General features: G+C 39.9%; 1 protein-coding gene across 1 annotated transcript in view; it reads right to left on the bottom strand.

The window, feature by feature from the left end:
* The window catches only part of Clvs1 (clavesin 1), a 187130-nt gene that overhangs the window by 28541 nt on the left and 145845 nt on the right, over window positions 1-12744 (bottom strand). Inside the window, exons 3-4 of the mRNA XM_026390807.2 lie at window positions 6618-6728; window positions 2913-3148 (exon numbers count right to left, since the gene is read on the bottom strand). Coding sequence (XP_026246592.1) covers window positions 2913-3148; window positions 6618-6728 — 347 coding nt within the window. The remainder of the gene's footprint in view (window positions 1-2912; window positions 3149-6617; window positions 6729-12744) is intronic.

Here is a 12744-nt window from a genome sequence, read left to right as displayed (position 1 = left end):
AGTGAATAGAAGTTGGACAATGCCTTCTCCCTCCATAATTCATGACCTGATAATGAAAGCTGTCACTTCCTTTGACCCTCAACATCAAATCAAAGGTAGAATTTGAAGTCAGGACAGGTACGGTCGCTCAAAAAGAAGTAGTGCTGTGACTAGACCCTGTGGAAAGAATGTCAAATTCCTATTGTAGGCCACTTGACTTTGGAAGTTGAAACATACATGAAAATATAATAATCTTGTGCAAACATCTCTAGAGATATGTGGGGACAGGATCTGTGGGGTGTCACTTTCCCCATCAATGGAGGTTGGGGGAGAAACAATAGAAAGTACATGGAAGACCAGGCAACATGCTTTATCTTAGAGTGGACAAGAACCCAGAGCCCAGAGCCAGCCTGCGAAAGTCTGAATCCCAGCTTGGTCATTTACTTGCTGTGTGACCTTGCATAGGTGCAGTAACATTTCTGAGTCTGTTTTCTTATGTGTGAAATGGGAATAATAATAGTACCTTGTGGTGAGGATTAAGAATTATTGAAGGTTAAAGGGCTCAGAACAGTGAGTTGTTTCCATTATTCTGTCATCTGGAATGAGAACAGGTTAGGACTGGGAATGGACAATGTCACAAGCAAACTCTCAGCCACTGTGACCAACAGTTCACTGAGAATGTTTTTGCATGAATTTCTAGATCCCTCCCATCCCAATAGAGAGCCTCTCACATACTTGAGTATAATATTTGTGTGATATTCACAGCTAGACAAGACAGAGATCCTCATCCTGGATGCTCTACTTTGGGGTAAGGTATGGATAGACACGGTTATCCTGAGGCCACTTCAAGATGGATGCTTGTCCTCTGCCCTGTGCCAACTTCACCATAAGGGGGTGAGTACTCCTCTGCTTGAGTTAGGTCTAGACTTCTAACCATCTGAGCTTCCAAAAGGTTTGGAAGCTCCCAACAACTGTGATAGTTCCTGGTCCACAAACTATCTCCCTGCTAATCTTAGAAAATAATTCTTAGAAAATGCAGACCTGATTATGTCATGTCTCTGCTTAACTATGTCTGGTGAGGACATATAGATGAAAACAAAAGTGATGTGGCATTTTCCAACCACCAGGATTCTGATTAAAATTGAAATCTGGTGATATCTAGTACTTTGGGAGGGACTGGGGAAAGGAAGATTCTCACACATTGCGGGTGAGAGGTTGATCAGATGTCTCTGGGTAGTGTGGACTAACAACTCAAAATGCACACAGCCTCTGACCCAGCAAATGCAGGGCTCTGAATCTACCCAGGGGACCTTCCTAGGAAAATGAGGAGAAGTATAACAAGGATATTTATTGAGACTTATTTGAAACAGAGAACAAAACTCAAAAGCAACCTAAATTTCCACCAATAAGAAAATGGCTAAACTGGCATATCTATGTTCTAGAATTCTGTGCACCATAAAAGTATGAGCTGAGTCCAGACGTACTGACATGCAAAGGTGTTAGATAACAATGCCATGGGCTAAATTATGTTCTTCCTACTCCCTGCTAGATTCTTATGTTGAAGTCCTAAACCCCCAGTCCCTTAGATTATAACTATATTTGGAGGTAGCAGCTTTAAAGAGGTGATTAAGGTAAAATGAAGTCAGTAGGGTGTGTCCTAATCCAATATGACTGATGTCCTTCTAAGAAGAATAGATGAAGACACAGATGTGCACAGAAGGAAAACCACACAAAGACACTGAAGAATACGGCCCTCTGCAAGCCAAGGAGAGAGACCTCAGAGAAATAAACCCTGCAGACACCTTCACCTTGCACTTGTAACTTCTAGAACTGCGAGAAGATAAATTTCGGCTGTTTAAGCCACCCTCTCTGTGGCACTTTATTATGACAGTTCTAGCACACTAATCCTCATTATTAGATAATTTATTTGTAGGGATGTGCACAGATAATGTAATGTATGAAAAAAAGAAAGGAAGGGCCCACCCCAGCCTGATAATCATCTTAAGGGAAAAATTGGAGTTTAGTTTTGGAATTGCATTTTAGTTTTCACAATGAGAGGGTACTCAATTTTTTTCATATAAATTTAAAAATCAATCTTTAGGCTGCCGGTATAGCTCAGGAGTAGAGAACTTAATCAGCATGCATGAGTCCCTGGGTTCTATTTCCTGCTATACAAAGGAAAAAAGAAGAAAAAGAAGGAACAAAAGAAGAAGCAGAAACCCTCTTTCCTAGCACTGTCCCGAATGGAACACACTTCACCACCTGGAGCCAAATCCCTTTGGACCTCTCCTCCATGTCCCCACCCATCCCCAACTCTCCCACACCTGTTTGCCACACAAGACCATCTGACCTTCCATGCTTCTGTCTGCCCCTCTGCTTGGCTTGCCAGTTCCCTTTATTATACCAGCATTGCCAATCTTCAGAGTCCAGATCAATTGCCAAACACTTTATAAATGTGTTCCAAATATTCTTACTTGGAAGATTTTCTAGAGGCACACCTCTCTGTTCTTTGGGAATTTATTCATGTTTATGCCCCTGGTCCCTAATCTGTGCTGAAGCCTCGTAAATGCTTGTTTGGTTTCAACTGAATAAACGATAGGAACATTTACTAGCAGGTTGCTTTGCCATCTCAGAGGCCCACCATTTCATCTGTGTGTATTAACAAACTCCCGAGAGAGGCCAGGGCTGTAATCGGGACATGAGCAAGGTCCTAGCCTTGAACTGTTCCTTTAATACAACGGGGACAACTGTATTTCTGGGGCCAGTCAAGCCCCATTTGATTTCAATTCCAGTAAAATCAGCCAAGAATGTATTGCAATTTATTTTATTCAATCCCATGCCCATGAAGTCTTCCATTACTCAATCCACAATAGGACTAAATCAAAAAATCCCACTGACCTCTGACTGCAAATCTTCGACACCACGGGCCTTACCTTTTCATGGGTTTGGGCGAGCATTCTCTCTCGAGGTTGGAGGATGTGTGTTTGACATGCATGGCATTATAGGAAGTGTGAGTATAGTCATTTTCATCACTGTAGTCAGGACCGAGTAATGTCCGAGCCCAAGTTCCCATGTCATAAGGAGGCAGGGTTCCTCCAAATTCAGAGGGCAAAAACTCCGGGTGGATTAGCTGGTGAAGGCTATTTAAATTATTTCCATGCAGGAAAATCTGAAAAGAAAAAAAAATTCCAGTAAAAAAATCTGAAATATGACCAAGTCTTTAATCTAATGCACAATTTAGCAGTGACAAATTGGATGCACTGTTGGCGATGATGGTGTTTAAAGAGGCATGCATTTTAGTGCTGTAGCTTAGTCATCATGAGATGTTAATTTATGGCTCAGAAAAGGGGCTGAATTAATAGTCACAAAAATGAAGTTTATGAACAGATTTGGTATTATTTTGCCATGGCTCATGTTTTCACATACCGGAGACTGATGTAGACCATCCCAAACCCTGTTCATGCCTCACATTCATCCCCAGACTGCTCTGTTCTCCCAGCTGGGCCCTCTGGCCCTCAGTACCTCCCCTGGTCCTGCTCATCCTTCTCAGCCTCTTTCTAATTCTGCCCATCCTGGTTTTCCTGCCTGTCCTCCAATGAGGTAATATATATATATATTTTGCCAATGTGTTTGTTTAAATCTTGCTTCCCCCTGGGTAAAAAGAAATGTGATTTTACTCCTTTACCATGCTCTTAGCTCCTAGGGTGTGGTTAGAACAGAAGGTAGAAGCTCAATCCATATTTAGTCAATGGAATTAAAAACTGTGGACTGAGAAAATATTGTGAGATTTTTTTTTTTTGCAGACATTTTCTGTTTGGTTTATATTGGGGCCTCATACCTAAACAATTCTGCATCTTCTGAACAAACAATGTTATAAAATCATCAAACAGGAAAAAATAAAATGGCCCCAAATCATAAGTTTTTTCAGACAAATCCATAAAATGCATGATCCACAAGCACATAATTAACATTGACAACAATTTAGAAATTGATTCTAAAAGGTGATTTAAAGTGCATCTGTGATGGCATTGGCAGGCATGAAATAATTATGTGCAACATGTTGAGCTACAAATAATTAATTATATGTAATAAATAAGTCACATATAAATATAAAGCCACCAACGATATACACATACATATACACAAATAAACACACCTACCACGATTAGCTATGATAAAATTTAAATGTGATTTTAAAACTACTTAAATTCAGGACCTCGGTAATAAGTATTTGCTACTGTATTCATTTTAATTTATTATGTAATGGCATCATTTAAAGATAAGGGAGAAAAGAAGCCAAGTGCTAAATTCTTCAAAATACTGTAGTACTTCAAAAAATAATGTACATTTTCTGACCCTGCAGTTGGGGATTAATGAATTTTAAGATTTATTTCTTTGATGTAATTTAATTATTCTGTTTTTTTAAAAAGCTCCTTAGATAGTGCCGTAGTATTTGAAGGATACTAAACTTAAATACTGTCCCTGGCACTTAAAGTCAACATTTGTACACACACACTCAACACATCCAGTTTTTTTTAAAGAACGAGAAGTGCTGTTGAACATGGCTCTCCTGTCTGAGAGTCCTGTGGGATAGAGGAACACAGAGGCAGAGGCTGGGCCCTGACCTGACACATTGTGTCTTGTGCCCAAAGCTCCAGAGAGTTCCTTCTCTGGCAGAGCAGCAAGTGTCTATCATGGGAGGAGAAATTCCCACTGGCCTCATCCAGGGTTGAAGAGGAAGACACCAGGGAGCCTGAAGCCATACTGGAAACAATAGCACAGGACTCTTGCTTTCTTAGCCCTCTCCAGAACCCCAGACAGACTGCAAACTATCTCAGAATGTCGCCTCCTGATTTTGGTGAGTTCTGGTTCCCAGTGCCGTATTGGTCTGAAGACAGGGAAATTATCCTTCCTGTATTCTACTGCCATGTTCCCCAAGGACTTAAAAGTATCCATCGTCTGGGGGAATTAGGAGCCCTGTGGTGTAGAAGAGAGGAACCTCACATCATCCTTCCTGAAGCTCTCCCCAGTGCTGTGTCTCCTGGGCATAGGGGTATAGAGAAGTGTTGTAAGAATGACCCTGGCCAAACTCCCTTGGGGAGTGGAGCTTCTGACCAGGAGGCAGCTGAAATCAGAAAGCCTAAAAGGAAACAATGCAGCTTTATTCACAAGAGCCAAGATATGGAAACCCCAAGTGTCTGCAAACAGATGAGCAAAGAAAATATGGTATACACTTTCACACATTCTCTCTCTGTGTCCCTGTCTCTGCTTCTCTCTCTCTCTCTCTCTCACACACACACACAACACACACACACACACACACAGAGAGAGAGAGAGAGAGAGAGAGAGAGAGAGAGAGAGAGAATGGAATATATTATTTGGCCTTTAAAAAGATGTTCCTGCCATTTTTGATAACAGATGAACCTCGAGTATGTTATGTTGAGTGAATTAAGCCAGGCGCTGAAAGATAAACATTGCATGATCTCACTTATTCGTAAAATCTGAAAACAAATGAGCTCACAGAAGCAGAGAGTGGAAAGGTGGTTGCCAGGGTCTGAGGGTAGAGGAGGAAAGACGATGGTGAACGGCTACAGAGGTTCAATTAAACTGATGGATAAATTGTGGGGATCTAATATACAATGCAGTTAATAACACTGCACTGTGTACTTGAAATTGGCTAATGGAGTTCCCTACACCAAAAAGGAAAATAAAATAAAAACATAATTGTGTGGGCATGCCTGTGTTAATTAGTTCCATTGTGGTGATCATTTTATGATGTGTATGTATGTTAATCTTCACACCACACACCTTCAATATATACAATTTTATTTTTAAAGTATCCCTCATCAAAACTGGGGAGGGGGTAGAAAAGAAGAGCTAAATGGTAAAACGTCACTCAGTGTCTGCTACAGGAATGCATTATGGCACAAAGCCTCAGACACTGGCTCATTAAGTGACTCCCAACAATGCTGATGTAGGTGTTAGTTTCCTCTCTTCATGAAAAAGGAAACTGAGATTCAGAATAGTAAAAAAAAAAAAAAAAAAAAAAAAAAAAAAAAAATCTCACTCAGCTAATCCAAGTGCCACAAAATCCCAGCTCTAATGGGAGAGACCAACTCCCCAAATGTCACCTGATAATGAAGATTTTAAAAGCCTTCTTTCTAAAAGCATTCTTATTTCCTATGAAGAATGCTTTTCCAACCCTATAGATGATGCACAGGACAGTCACCTACCCACCCAAGAGCCACAAGACAAAAACAGATTACAAATATTCTTCATAGTGATAATACATTTACAGGATAAAAGGCTAACAATTAAAATATTCCTTAAACAGGAAGCGGCTGGACCCAGTATCTCCCATCTACATTTATTGTTAAATGGGCATCTGGCATTTGCATGCCTTCAAAGTTTCCTTTGGTTTGTCACTGGGACTCCGAAAATAGCCCTCTTCTACTGAATTATTGATTGTATCTAGGCCATTTGCAAACTCCAGCTGAGGCTCAAATGCTCAGGGGTTGCAGAAAAACCTTAGGTGGAAGATAAGCCCAGGGGAACAGGATGGGGGAGGGGAGCACCGTAATTATCCTTGGTATTCCCAGGGAATTTGGAATTTCTGTGATGCAGTTCGTTCTTATTACCCGTTTCCTGGTCTTGTCTTTAAGGAATGGCTTGATGAGCGTGTACAGGGCGTGAATGTACCAGGGCTGGTTGACAAAATGGACTCCTCCGAAGCGGGCAGGAAAGCTGTCCTAGGAAGGAAAGAGAAATGCAGGTCCATTAATAAGCACTCCAGGTTGGAAGGAATCAGTGGCCCTACAACCCTGAAGACTATCGGGTTGAAGCTCTAGCTTCCTGGTGGAGAAAGGATGAGAACCTGCCAAGCTTCCCAGCTGTTTCAGTTTCCTCTATTTTTCTGGCCTTCCTCCTCCCTTTTTGGTGCCACGACTTGAAAATGGGGTACAGATGCCAGCTCATCTTTTCCACATTGCAATTATATGACCCCTGCCCCGGCACTGAGCGTGTGTGGCCTGGGGGATTCTGCATTAGGGGATCAAGTCTTAGCTCCGGGGGCTCTAAGCAGGGGTCTTTCCTCTCTGCTCTCTTCCTCCCACTCTCTCCATAGCGTATCATCATAATAGCTGAATGTCCTGGTGATGGAGTGCCTGGTGTGAGGGAAGGGGCTGAAAAAGGATTCTAAGGATCTGGGGAGATGAGGCTATTTGAATTGACCAAAGTCTAACAAAACTCACTGTCAAAGTCTGCACAGGTGACAGTGCTATCTCCTTCCTCCATCCTGGGATCATGGCAGGTCCCAAGGGTGAAGATACTTGTTGATTGAGGGGCTAGCTGATCCCCCTAACTGAGCCATAAGCACATTCTTTTCTGTAGAGCAGCATATTTTATAAATATCAGATTAAAATAAGAGCAAAGTGGTTCCAAATTTGGAGTACAGAGCAGGGCATGAGTTTATGATTTAAAAGCTGGGAAACTGCTCTGGGGGCTAATTAGATCCACAGGATAAAGGACCTTGACCATGAAGTCTGTATTAGTCCTGGGAGATCAGGTCCTTACGAAAGCTTTCAGCAGATTTGGTTTATCTTGGCTAATTGAATTTAAAAAGTAGGAACTCTAAATGCTATTTGAGTTGCTGAGTTTGCTGTCAATCAGTTTCAGTGCAACAAATATCTCTGTAAAGTGTTACAAGGTAAGATGAAAGCAGAGGGAAATAACAGTTCAGGCAGGGAGCTGCTCCCTGTGGGTGTATGAAATGCCTTGCCTGGGTCTTTTTTAGTAACAAGGAAAGAGGGTCATTAACTTTTTTTTCAGAACTCTTTTGAGTTCTACAGGATCCCTAGGCATCTTCCACACCAAGACCTAGTTTCTAACATTTGTACATGGAACTGTGCTTAAGGGTTGATGTTTGAAAAATTTAAAAATATTTTTTGCCTCTATCTAGACATTTTACAATGTGGAAAAGAAATATTTCAAAGGCTAAATGAGACAATTTCAGTAAAAGGTCCTTGTTTTTCATGGTAATTTTGTTTTTGTTTCATCTATCATACTTTTAAAAACTTAATGAAACCATGAAATTACTAAGTTAGAGCGATCATTTACACTAATGTGTGCATTTGTCATAATCTCTTACTAATCCAAATCAAATTTAAGAAGTATAAAAATTCTTTGTAATGTTGTCTTCATTTATTTTAACGTACAATTCAGGATGTAAAAAAAAAAAAAATGTTTGATTCCTTAAAGAGAGAGGCCATTCCCAAAAGTTTGTTCTTTGCAATAAGTGCTATATGCGAGTCTCGCTCTTTCTGGCTTTTTTGAAGGTCTTCTTTAGAAATATAATGCATTATTTCACAAAATAAATGTGAGTTCTGAGGGGCTCTAGAAGAATAAAAATAAAGCATTTATTTATAAAGCCAAGTATTTACTATCTTTTTAAATAATACCAATAAGAGATTTTTTTTTTTATTTCTACTGATAGGCTATTGTACTCTACATTTCTAGGTTATTAAAGTCGAAGAAAAGTCTAAATAATACTCAAGAGAAAGTAAGCAAAAATCACTAAGAAACTATTAGCCTTTTAAAAAATACCAAGAGACACTTAGTTTTAGTTTTTCAAACCTCAAAGATATCAAAAACCATCTTCTATTTGTGTCAGGGGAGACTGAAAAAAATTTATAGGTCAGAGACTATGTAGGTTGACCCTGGCCAAAGAAAGAAGTTTTGGGCTCTTACTGCTCTCATTCAAGTCAGTTGGTAAATATGTGCTGATAGACATGTGTAAACCTGTTTAGTTCTGGGCTTGGGCAAGAGTAAAAAATAGGATTATTTTTCTTCAGGATCCTTCTATAAAAATTAAATAAAAGGTCCTCCTGTCTAATAGGGCAATATACAAATATTCTGGGTATTCCTGAATGGGCCTGGCAATGTTATTAATAATAATTATATATGTGTTTTATTATGTGTGTGTGTGTGTGTGTGTGTGTGTGCGCGCGCGCGCGCGTGTGTGTTGTAGAGAAGGGAAAGTCAGCAAGCATAACCCTTTTATGGTCAATGCCCACAATTGTTGGTTGTCTTTACCTGGTCACATTATCAAACTGCAGATAAAGCAGAAGTTATCAGTCACACAAGTTATCCAAGGACCTTCAAACCCAAGCCCACCACCTTCATGGAGGAGTATTTGTTAGTGAGGAGCAGACTCTGTCAAGACAGGCTTTGATTCAATGACAGGACAGCACTGTTTTTTTAGAGTTCTTGGAGACTAAAAATATGCACCTAAACACACCCTAAGTTCAAGAAAATTATAAAAATTCTGTACTTTTTATACATTTAGCAATAAGAATATGACATTGTTCCAAATATAAACATGTTCAAATCATAAAATATATCTACATCCCCAGTTTATTTTAAACTAATTTTGTTTCCTTACTATGAAAATGATACACATTCTAGAAAAGTAAAAAAAAAAAAAAACAGATAAAAACTATTACTAAAGAAATTAGAAATAGAAGACATCAGGAAGAAAAAAATCACTATAATGTCACTGTTGAAGACACACTTTTTTTGTGTGTGTGGTACTGACAACAGAACCCAGGGGTGCTTTATCATGGAACTACATGCCCAGCCCTTTTTATTTATTTTTTATTTTGAGGCAGGATCCCACTGAGATGCTGAGACTGGCCTTGAACTTTTGATTCTCTTGCCTCAGCTTCCCAATTCAATGGGATGATAGGCTCACTTACTATTTTCTATCATTCAGAATAGGCTATATAATGATTTCTTAATAAACAACCCCTGCTTTACTGTTGTTTAAAACTATGAAGATTGATTTCTGTCTCACAATAAATGTTCCGTCCTGCTTGAGTTGCCCTCAGCCAGGGATGCAGCCTCCCCCAGCCAGAGCAGTGCTTCTGGACACCGCTCAAGGAAACTGCATAGAAAGGTCAGACTTTAGCTCTTAAAGTAGAACCTCAGAATGATATTCTTCCCAGTGACATGTCACATTTCATAGGCCAAACGCATGCCTGACTTTCAGGGAGTCAGGAAGTGGAAATATCATGTGCCCAGTGAAAGGAGATTCAAAAATTTGGATGAATCACACTAAAAAACAACTCAGACTCTTCTTAACCTTCCTTTTTTTTCCCTTTCTAGATGGAGCCATATTTTTTTTAGTACTTGGACTTAATAACTAATTGATTGACAGCCTAAAATATGCCTAATTTGATGCTATTGATAGAGTAACATTATTTTTTGAATATGGTGTATCCCCCCTCCAAAACTCATATTGAAACTTAATCCCCATTGTGAGGTATCAAGAGGGTGGAAACTTAATCCAACTCTGGTGTTTAGAGATGGGACCCTAGGGCAATAAGTAGGATTAGATGAATTTTGGGTGGCGTACCCCTGATTGAATACTGGTTCTTTTATAAGAATAGAGAGACCAGAGGATATACACACATACTTGCCCCATCTGTTGGCTTGTACAACTTTGTCTCTACCAGCAAGAAAGGCCATCATCAGATGTGACCCTTCAACCTTGGACCAAAACTATTGAGCCAAAATAAACTTCCTTTTTTGACAGCTACCCAGTCTGTAGTATTGGGTCATAGCAACAGAAGACTGACTATGAGAACTGGAATAACACAAGTATTGATTTGGCAGAGTACTGGGTAAAACAGAACTTTACGATTTTATAATGCTTTATTTAAGGTCTTTAATTCTACCCTAGAGAATTAGTTCACACTTAGCACTTCTTCAATTCAGCACATATTTATGAGTGTCTGTTACACGTTGTTTAAGTTAGCTTTTTTGCTGCTATGACTAAAGGTTCTGACCAGAACAAGTGTAAGGAGGAAAAGTTAATTGAGGGCTCACAGTTCAGAGGTCTTAGTCCATAGAAGGCCGGCTCCATTCCTAGGGTCTTGAGGTGAGGCTGAACATCACAGCGGGAGAGTGTGGCAGAGGGAAGCAACTCACATCAGGGAGCAAAGAGAGAGAGAAACTCCACTCTCCAGATACAAATATATACACAAGGCCATGCCCCAATTCCCACCTTCTCCAGCCATACCCTTCCACTTCAGTTACTATATAGTTAATCCCTATCAGAGGATTAAATCATTGATTGGGGTAAGACATTTACAACCCAATCATTTCTCCTCTGAACCTTCTTGCATTGTCTCACACTTGAGCTTTTGGGGAACACCTAATATCCAAACCATGACACATGTCAAACACTGGGTTATATTGTCTAAACTATACTTGCCAGAAACTGCCACTTAGCAGAGCCCTCCAAGATTTTAATCCCCTTTTTTGTCTACTCTAACCTGATTGTTACCCATGCCCTACACTGCTGAGGTCAGTAGACTTTCCTTTTATGGTGATATCAAGGTAAAGTTGATTGGTGATATCAAGGTAAAATATTTTGAGGAACCCATTAAATATTAGATAAGGAAGAATTTTTAGATGTTTAATACCTTACTCTGATTCATAATTCTGTGCAATTCAGTCTCAAACTCCACGTTACAAGAAGGATTGTGAGATGCTTACCCCCTAGTGGTGTAGACCAACTTCACCCAATTTACAGACTTCTCTTTTAAGACTACATTATTTTCTTCTCCTGATGTATTTTTTTAAAACTTAAAACATATGACTCTTTCACATAAGCCTATGGAATAAAAACGGGAAGTCACGCTTCAGCAACAACGTGTCCCCTGAAAGGACCATCTCAGAATTCTTCTACTCTAATGAAGGACTTCCACACATAACAATAGTAGCTGAAGATCCCTGGATTATATTTCAATACCTTATTATGCAATTGTCATCAAATTTCTGCTTCTGCAAAGATTAGAAGTTGCTTCTGCAACTTCTCTAGCTAAGCCTCAAGACTAAGCATTGGACAGTGTACATAAAATAAGCATCAGAGAACTCTGAAGAGGGAGATTAGAAGAAAGAACAACTAGGGACCTCAGGACCCCATGAAGGACAGGGTGGCAAACACCTGGATATTCTTTTCTTTGTTCCACATATACCACTTGTGGTACAGAACAGGTAGCAATGGGGAAACAAGGCAAAAACAAACCTGCCAAAAAGGCTACTTTATAATAAAAGGGACTGGTAAGGAGAAGCCTAGCCTAGCAAGATAGACAAATTTTAGAAAATAGTTGCTCTATTATATTCAAACACTGCAGAAAAAAATGTTTCCTTCATCACCTCACTACCAAAACCTGAGTGGCAGCCTGGACTCTCATGCTTGTCAGGTTATAACTAGGTGAGTAATATCCTTGCTAGGACAATACTATAAAAGTTCCAATAGAGATCCAGAACTTCATCCTCAATGGCCAATAATGACCCCTTCCTCCACCCTTACAGTGTCAATGGAGACCATGTGGGGAGCCAGGATCCCTCCTAATTTCCATGTCAATAGAGTACCTCTTTACATTCCCCACTGGGATGGTGCCAGAGAGTGGAGGGTCAAAACTTTGACCATTTTCCACTGATGATGGGGCCACCACCACTTCAGTGACAGTGGAAACCATGTGGGGAAAGAGAGTTGCCACCCTAGTCCAGCTTCTCCTTGGGTATCAAAAGAGACTGAGTCAGGAACATGGACTCTATTGTCACTTGGTAATCACAAGGCAGCACAACTGCTTCCCCTCATGAATGGTGTTAAGAAAGGCCAGCTAGAACAAAATGTTTACATGAATCCATAACTTCAGAACACCACACAGAAATATTTAGACTAAAAGAAAAAATTAT

This window comes from Urocitellus parryii, chromosome 7 (genome assembly GCF_045843805.1).
Source record: "Urocitellus parryii isolate mUroPar1 chromosome 7, mUroPar1.hap1, whole genome shotgun sequence".
Taxonomy (NCBI): Eukaryota; Metazoa; Chordata; class Mammalia; order Rodentia; family Sciuridae; genus Urocitellus; species Urocitellus parryii.
The sequence above is the reverse complement of the archived record's forward strand: the minus strand, read 5'-3'. Positions and strand labels throughout refer to the sequence as shown.